General features: G+C 35.0%; 1 protein-coding gene across 3 annotated transcripts; it reads right to left on the reverse strand.

The window, feature by feature from the left end:
* Positions 1 to 601: 601 nt before the first annotated feature.
* On the reverse strand, positions 602 to 9,163 carry LOC105558108. Of its 3 annotated transcripts, none has more exons than XM_012005629.1 (7): positions 9,008 to 9,163; positions 8,711 to 8,917; positions 4,880 to 4,995; positions 4,094 to 4,729; positions 1,830 to 2,744; positions 1,426 to 1,702; positions 602 to 768 (listed from the first exon to the last, which is right to left on the reverse strand). In XM_012005629.1, exons 2-7 carry the CDS (start codon positions 8,793 to 8,795, stop codon positions 611 to 613), a joined length of 2,187 nt encoding a protein of 728 aa, XP_011861019.1. In that variant the 5' UTR covers positions 8,796 to 8,917; positions 9,008 to 9,163; the 3' UTR covers positions 602 to 610. The 3 variants fall into 3 exon arrangements, with proteins under 3 accessions (XP_011861019.1, XP_011861018.1, XP_011861017.1); XM_012005628.1 differs by having other exon boundaries at positions 8,711 to 8,925; XM_012005627.1 differs by having other exon boundaries at positions 8,711 to 9,163.
* Positions 9,164 to 9,186: the final 23 nt, after the last annotated feature.

The following is a 9,186-nucleotide window of genomic DNA, read 5'->3' on the forward strand; positions in this document are numbered from 1 at the left end:
CAATATTTATTCCTTGTTAAAAGAGGCTGTGTAGAAAAAATAATTGCCAAGTACATTGCGAAAAAAACTTATAGCATGTCTTGTAATTGTAATTTTAATTTTGATTAAGATCTCTGATGAATTTCGAAGTGATTACTAATTCATCGTGATGCAAGTATTTTGAATTGCAAACGCAAAAAGAAAGAATTCGCCAGATCAAATCTTTCAGAATTAATCTCGAACGGAGTTTATTTTGACAGAATTTTATGTATCGAGGTTTTAAGGACCTATTCCGTAAACGATATTACATATTACGTGTTTTGCGCAGTTTTTGTATGGTATATTATATCTACGCAAGCACATACGTAATGATATCGTTAACAGAACAGGCCCCTCGGTGTACGAGAGTCAATATCGAAACTTGCGAGTTATAAGACTCTGCACACGCATTACTGATGAGTACATGTCAGAAACTATTGATAAGCAATCGCGAAATACACATATATCAGTCAGTTGTATATACAATAACATTTGCGTAATTCACAATTTGCTTCTCTCCCCCAACATTTTTTTTCTTCAAAAATGAAAGGAGGGAATACGATATAAAGTTCTCATAAAAATGCGAGACCAATCAACGTTTCATTTTTCTACCAGTATGTACATTTTTCTTTGTTACATGGAGATTAGATGGAAACTGACCCAAGTAATCTATCTCGGAATCTTTCTGTTCACTGATCGGTATAAAATTGCGAAAGGATGAGGTAGAGGTAGTAACGGTATCTTCAGATCCTAAAGAAAGACATAAAATTAAATATAAATAAAAACTTGACCGAAATAGAAGATTAGAATCTTTGTAGTCAGAAATACGAATAGTCGTGAAAGATAAAGGAGCAAGATTTATTGTTTTATGTTAACAACGGGTTGAAACGGAAAATATTAGCCTGTATAAACTCGTTAAAGAACCCCGCACTAATCATATAGGAAATTGGATCTCGGTTAAATTGGCTAGTTTTAACATATGTTGTAGCTTATGACCTGCTGAACAAAAAATGTAATGGGCTCAAACTTAAATAATGGCTAGTTACTGGGTTACAGCCAGTCAAATATAGAAAATTTACGCTCCCCGGCCTCCGCGGGTCTTGTTTGGAAATACTTTGAAGCATATTAGGAAAAAATGTTTCAGACAAAAGTTGTTTGGTTCGAAGGAAGATATAAGACGATGCCATGCGGGGGTCTTTCCAACATTTATGGATCTATTGGTTCTTTGTGCAAACAGAAATACTTTTTTTTAATAATTTCTAAGGCGTGTGTCGACACATGAAAACCCGGCAGATCAGTTGTTATACAAGTCGAATAGAGTTATCTAATGTGTACCGCGATAAGATAGTGTATTTATCAGAAACAAAAGATACTACTAAAAAACAGATTATGTAATACTAAACGTACCATGTAAGCGCCTTGAATCATTCCTATTACTTATACACTGATGAACATGTTCCTCATACTCAACTCCATTGTTCGTCTTGTAATTATTACAGATATTACATTCCAATTGATTTATGTCTTTATTATCCTCTTCGTTATTTGTTTCGAATTGTTCGCAATCAGCAGCATGATCCTCTATCTCGTTATGTGGAAACCACTTATTGCATATAGGACAGCTCACATTCTTTATCGAAGTCGGTACATTGTCGAATTGACTACCGTTTTGTGCATCGTGCTCCTATAAATGAAAAAGATTTACAGAAAACAGCGATACTCCGTGAACCATTAAGAGAGACAGAAACGGAGGAAGTAAAACCTTTCAAGAGACACGGTAGTGTCTTGCGTCAGGTATAATAATAACTTACTTGATTCATCTCGGATGATTCGTCTTCATCATCGGACAATAAATGTTCCCAACTTCCGTTTCTATTTTTTATTCCATACAATTCCTCTTTTTTCCGTTGCTCGCAGACTTTCAGTCTCTTTTTCTTGTTCAACTCCTCATCGCTTCCATCCTCCTTCGTCATTGCCTGTGTCTCCTTTGCCCTTTTCGACAGTGGCAGTCGTTTCTCTCGTAATCTAGATCGCATTTCTCTGGGTATTGGCATCGGCCGAATTTCTACGTCCTTCTCCACCGCAACTTCTTCCTTCTCATCATCCTTCCAATCTTCTTTCAGTTGCTGAAAAATTTCCTCTTCTGTCAATTTATTGCTCTTCTTCTGATCCCTTGCCTGTTCAACGACTTTCTTTTCATTAGCGCGCCGCGTCTTTGGAGTCTGTTTCGATACAGTGCCTTCCCGTCTTTGTCTAGCCAAGCTCAAACGCGCCTTAGGAGTGGGAGGTATTATCCTTCTAGGATACATGGTTAATTCAGGTGATACTCTTTCATCCTTTTCATCAGATTTTTTTTTAGATATCAGTTTAACGCGCTCATTGTCAATATCCGCGTCGATATTATCATCGAAAGAGTAAGCCGCGATCATATTCGACGTTGCTTCCTCCTGATCGGTTGTACACACATGCACGTGCTGATTCGTAGCACACGCTACATTACTCGACTTATCGTTCGATCGAGCTCTCTGTTTTTTAATACGAACGTCGTACCAACCGCCGTCTTCGTCCTCGGTGGAACTGTCTTTATTCAGATTAGCGATGAGAGTGTTTGCTTTACGTTTACTAGCTCGCTCGTGACCATCTCGGTACGTGTATTCCGCTGTGATCTGTTCGGTCTTAGGGTCTGTTAATGGTTTTTTTTCCACGCTACCGTTAGTGGCGCCGACCTACAAGGATTAGAATCAGAATAAGATTGAATGAAATAAGCCACTATCTTTTTTTGTAAACAAATATAATTTATTCAAAAATGTTTCTCGCAGTTTACAGTTTTATTCAGCGATTGCGCGTTCTTGTAAACGCTCATGTATATTGTACACATTTCCGTATAAATTCAATTTTATAGTACCAATAAAAAATATCAAATTGTATATGCGTATGTATGTATGCATTTCATATGTATGCTTTTCTTAATCCGTTCGGCAAAAAATGCCAATGGCTCGCAAAGTAATTTTACATGTACACTTTTATGTTATGTCGGTTAAAGTAATGGAAGCGACGTAATATACGGAAGTTATACCGTGTTAGTATAATAACAGAGACATAGGCTTTGTTTACACCGTAAAATTATTTGATACGTGAACCAAAATGATGCGTACCAAATGTTAAATCCGACTGCGTTTACACCATGTGTATTAAGTGTGCAAAAAAGTACATTAAGGTTAGGTTTGATACAGAAACGTATTATATTTAATTTGGTTGGAAAATCGGTGATCCTTAGATTGCGATGGATTCGGAAAATATTATCAGTTGTTTATTTACAAGCTTAGTCGGACTTTTAAAAATAAGTCAAGATTTTCGAAGAAAACCTCATCTCACCTAACCGTAACGTTCCTTCGATAATTATTATTTAATGCGCTACAGTTTACACCGACACAAAATTACTTGATACGCATACTAAATTGGTACGATACTCCTTTTGCAAGCGTATCGTACCAGTTCAGTACGCTATCGTTTACACCGCTGGACTAAATCAATTTAGTACGAATATAGTACCTCATACGCGTATCAAACGATCGGTGTAAACAAGGCCATAATAAATGCACTTTCTTAATATGAATATGGCATATTGCAATACTGTATAGTCCTAAAAGAAAGTGTGGAATTACATTACGAGATATTTTAACAGAGGCGACTAACATAACTGCTCATAGAAAGATTTGTCGTGAGAACCTACTGTATCTCCTCCGATATAAATTGAATCACAACTCGACTTTACCAACAATTCTAAATTAGCACATTTATCGGCGAAATTTGAGTTGCGTGGGGTGCTGACGGAGTTGTTCAAATATATCAAAACGATATAGAAAGTGAGTATGCTTTTAATAATATTGTCTAAGCAAATACGAGATCTTACGTCTAAAAGAATTGCTGCACATAAATTATTCGACGACACCAAACTGTATAATGAGTATAACATGAAAGAAAAATGCGTGTTAGATACATTAAAAAAAACCCGAGTACTTTACGTCCGTTAGCGGTATGAACGATACGGAAGGGATTGTAGGGAGGTACCCACCTGAATGGGTGACCCCCATTGAAATATTGAATTGGTAATGGGGCGCCAAGTACACCACAAGTCTGCCATTTCCCTCAAATGCTGGCCGACGGAACGTATTACTTGATCGCACTGGTCAGACGTATGCGCCTCTTTGCAATGCTCGAACGGTATGCGTTCCCGAGTCAAAGGTCGACTTGGTTGTCGCAAAGGCACGTCGTTTTCGTTGCTGCGAACATCGAGCGGATCTAATCGCCACCTCTCCAGCTTTTGGACGATCTCGTCTTGCGTGTCCTGCGCCGTTCTTCTCTCCGCCGCGTTCTGGCATTCCAGCGAAACATTTCCCGACCTTAGCGAGAGGTATCGATTTGTACCGTGCGTGGGGTTGGCGCTATCGTACTGTTTCTCGAACAGCTCGTCGCTGTCGGAGCTCTTGCGCCTGTACACAGGATTCCGTGCTTCGAAAAGGGACGGAGATTCCGGACTGTTGATATAGTGGCCGGTCTTACGTTCGTGCATGGTCGGGGACGTGCGAGTCAGTTTGAACGAGTACGATGGTCTTGGTATCTCCGTACACTCCTGCAGAGTTACTTCTTGCTGCATGTTCACGTCAGATGTAACATCTGATAGGCACTCGTTATCAGAATGTTGCGTCCCCTAAAAAGTTTTGCAAGAAATTGAACAGTGAATTCACTACACAGTTCCCTGCCTGTTTTTCTTTTTCGTTACTATCGTTATATGAAATATCTCATGTTTAACATATTTCGAGGTTGTATAATGTATACAATTATTATTACTATTGCATACCTCTTGCGTATTTTTCTTATTGGAAGCAACGTTCGATGTATCTTGAGACTCGTTGACAAATTCGAGTAGTCTTTTCATTTGTTTATAGGTAATCCCTGGCTCATATATCCCAATACCTACAAAATTAACGATACATCGATTATTAATAAATAAATTCTTAACCTTTTCTCGTCAAGATTAAGTTTTAACCCAGGAGTACGTATGAGAGTCAACCTGACTTAAATGCATGAACAAATGAAAGATTCTTTATTTGATTTTTGTCTACATGGACATTTTCCTCAAAGTATCTTCCCTTTATCACTCATGTCCATTTCTATCTATGTAGATTAACTTAAATTTTCTTTTTATTTCTTCAAATTTTTAAAATTAGAAGAAATAGAATATATAAACTACTATTACAATTAATCTATATTGGTAAAAATGGACAATAAGGTAAACGGATAGTGAAGTACCGTGAATAAGAGCCGTGGCAAATAAAAAAACTTAAACAGTGAAATTTCAAACGTAAGAATTTGAATCGAATGCACTTTTCAGCGTTGCTTAAGTTTCAAAATGGCTACTTATGTTCTTAATTGTGATTAGAAGATCCCTTGTGTCTTAATTTTACTACTTAAGTTTTTGTGTGCCATAGTCCTAACGTTCAAGAATTTCAGTTATAAACAGTATCCAATTGTCTTATTCCTTGAATTTCTTTGACCCCCAGATGAGCATGTACGCAATTTTTTGTGATTTAATTCAGCGTATCGTTTAACGTTTTATGTTATAAGAAATGTTTATTTATAAAAACTTAATTTTTATAATTAAAAATATAAAAAACTCTAGTTTTCTTTTCTTTATATTATTTTTAAGTATAAACGTACATTTTAAGATAATATTTATTAATAATTTCCAATTATTTGTAATAATAATTATATAGATAATGCGTTGATATTTTCAGTTACTTTTTCATAAAAATGATATTTTTGACATTTTTAATTATCTTTGTAACAATCTGTACAAAGGTAATATGTAGGGAAACAAATGTATAGTTACTACTAATGTGTATGAAATTGGCATATCAATTGTCAGCATATAAAAAAAAGTGAAGTTCTTTTTGCATACAACATAGTTCTATAGTTCCTGATAGAGAACCCCGCACTAATCATATAAGAAATTGGATCTCGGTTAAATTGGCTAGTTTTAACATATGTTGTAGCTTATGACCTGCTGAACAAAAAATATAATGGGCTCTAACTTAAATAATGGCTAGTTACTGAGCTACAGCCAGTCAAACATGGAAAATTTGGGCTCCGCGGGTCTTGTTTGGAAATACTTTGAAGCATATTAGGAAAAAATGTTTCAGACAAAATTTGTTTGGTTCGAAATAAGACTATATTTCATTATACATATAGTGTCTTTGAAAAACTCTTGACATAAAAATGTGCAATAAAAAATGGGAGTGTCCATTTAAGAAATTGAAATTGACTTTCATGTGACCTTCAAATGATTATCCAAGGTCAAATTAATGGCATCGTCTTATGTCTCCCTTCGAACCAAACAACTTTTGTCTGAAACATTTTTTCCTAATATGCTTCAAAGTATTTCCAAACAAGACCCGCGGAGCCCAAATTTTCTGTTTGACTGGCTGTAGCCCATTAACTAGCCATTATTTAAGTTTGAGCCCATTACATTTTTTGTTCAGCAGGTTCAGCAGGTCATAAGCTACAACATATGTGAAAACTAGCCAATTTAACCGAAATCCAATTTCCTACATGATTAGTGCGGGGTTCTTTTAACAATAGTTCCGGTCATTTATTATAAATAAAGGAAATGTGAAAAATGATACGCTAACTTCATACGAAGTCAGCATATCATATCATTTTTTCGAAATTGCCTTCATTGAATTTTATAGTTTTCGACGAGTTTTATAGTTCTGTAACACAGTTCTGACCACTTGCTCACTCTATATAATTATTAACAATTAATATCAGCACATCATCCACGCTATAGTGATATATGCTATGCTTCTACGATAAGTTCTCGGTTCTTTCGAGATTTTAAACAATAGTTCTAAGTTCCCTGATGACAGTTCCATGCAGTTCTGACCACTGGCCACTGCTAAATAATTATTAACAATTAATATCAGCATATCACCTAGGCTACAGTGTTACGCTGTGCTTCTATGATAAGTTCGCGGTCCGTTAGAGATTTTCAACAATAGTTCTAAAATCTCGAGAGAACCGAGAACTTGTCGTGCAGCACAAGCATATATCACTATAGCGTAGGTGATGTGCTGATATTAATTGTTAATAATTATTTTGAGATAGCCAGTGGTCAGAACTGCACGGAACTATTATCAGGAAGCTTAGAACTGTTGTTTAAAATCTCGAACGAACAGAGAACTTATCGTAGAAGCACAACATATCACAATAGCATGGGTGATATGCTGATACTTATTGTTAATAATTATTTAGAGTGAGCTAGTGGTCAGAACGATGTTACAGAACTATAGAACTCGTCGAAAAACTATAAAATTCAATGAAGAAAATTTCGAAAAAATGATATGATATGCTGACTTCGTGCAAAGTTAGCATATCATTTCTGAAATTCCCTTTATTTATAATAAATGACCAGAACAATTGTTAAAATTTATCAGGAACTATAGAACTATGTTGTATGCAAAGAGGTTCAACAATTTAATTTATTGATTATGTTAAGTGTTTGTATTTTCTGTGTAACTTGCAAACCATGTATTCACCAACGAAATAGATTATGTAAAAAAATAATATTATTTTAAGTATGGACTTGTAATTTCTATTGATCTTCGAAATTATTTTATTTCACATATACTCAATTTACAATTAATTATAAATTAGTTGTGTACTGTTATTAATTAAATATAAGTAAAAATAAAAAATTTTATACAAATACTTCGGAAAGATGCCATTTTTTGGTCGGGCTAGATCCTGGTAGTTTGATAATATTTCTGTGTAAATTTTCTATATTTTTTTCTTAATTTTTCCAATTTGGTAAACTATGTGCCAATTATCCATCTTAGAACAATGTTTGTTGGAACACATTAAATCCACATGTTTTAATTGATATTCAGTTTAATTAGTGTGCAGTTTACCGAGTTGGAAAAATAAATACAGAAAATTAACACAGAAATATTATTAGACTACCTAGATCCAACTCCATCAAAGATAACAGTTTCTCTGTTTAATTCATCTTCCTATTCAGATTCATATGAATTCAATTTCATTTATTGTTTATGTAAAATACAAAAAATTGAAACAAAGATCAAATTGATTCTGATACAAGTACTTACAAATTAAAATACTTTCGCAAATAATATTACAATTGCTTTTCTAACACTAATCACTAAACCTTGTTGAAACAAAATTTGGATTACTTGTAAAATATAATTAAAATTTATTCAACGTTGAAAATAAATAAACAATTAATAACGTTTATCTATAACGTTATTAATTTTTAAATTTCAAAGTTGACTGTCGAAAATAAAGTCACAACTGAAGAAACAAACTTCACGTTTTACATTTGCCTTTTTCAATACTCGTGCTTGGTTGTAAAACTAGTTATAGAATGTGTCATGTATTAAAATATGCACACCAAGATGTAGAAAGTTATAAAGAGAATTACAAATGAGAAAGAATTATTTATATTTAAACATTCGATACGAATTTTCTAAAACGTCTAAACACGTCGGTAATGTTACGTAATGCTTGTTGTTTTGCAAAAAATCAGAAAATTCCACAATCAATCTCTTTCTGCATTCAACTTCGATATCCTAATTACCCTCCGTATATATTTTTATAAACGCCCTCTGATTACCCGTAAGCTCGCGCTTCATCTCCTCTTCCTCGATCTCTCTTGCGGTTAACCTCTCATTTTTCTCTCGCTCCATGCCGTCGGACATCTCTCGTCGGAGATAAAGTGGACTTGTGAAAGTCGCAAGAGCTCGTCCTTCCTTTCCTTCTCTTATCCTTATCGACAACTTCGAATACACAGCGCCCACGGCTTTATCCCCGGCGCGAGACTCTGCTCTCCTAACAAAATGTAAATAAGAGTTTTTTTGCGCGATTAAGCATATCCGATCACCTTCCTGCTGTCTCTGTCGCACTACATCACCTCGTCTCAAGAGGTTAGATATCCTTTTTGAGCATCATATCTACACAGATTCGCACGGCAATGCCGAAAAATATGTTATCGAACTTCAATTTGATGTTATTTTTCCATACTGTCTATGACTCTATGATATGGATATTTATCAACAACATGGAGGAAAAGAATGGGTCTGTTCTTAAGGC

Source organism: Vollenhovia emeryi, unplaced genomic scaffold, assembly GCF_000949405.1.
Source record: "Vollenhovia emeryi isolate VEMERY1.0 unplaced genomic scaffold, V.emery_V1.0 DF939380.1, whole genome shotgun sequence".
NCBI lineage: Eukaryota > Metazoa > Arthropoda > Insecta > Hymenoptera > Formicidae > Vollenhovia > Vollenhovia emeryi.

Excerpts from the sequence above, each read along its gene's own strand:
- LOC105558108 (XM_012005629.1), bottom strand. The coding sequence starts at position 8,795 with ATGTCCGACGGCATGGAGCGAGAGAAAAATGAGAGGTTAACCGCAAGA. Across the intron at positions 1,703-1,829 it reads AATCATCCGAGATGAATCAA|GAGCACGATGCACAAAACGG; the intron begins GTAAGTTATTAT and ends TTTCATTTATAG. Across the intron at positions 769-1,425 it reads TGATTCAAGGCGCTTACATG|GATCTGAAGATACCGTTACT; the intron begins GTACGTTTAGTA and ends GTCTTTCTTTAG.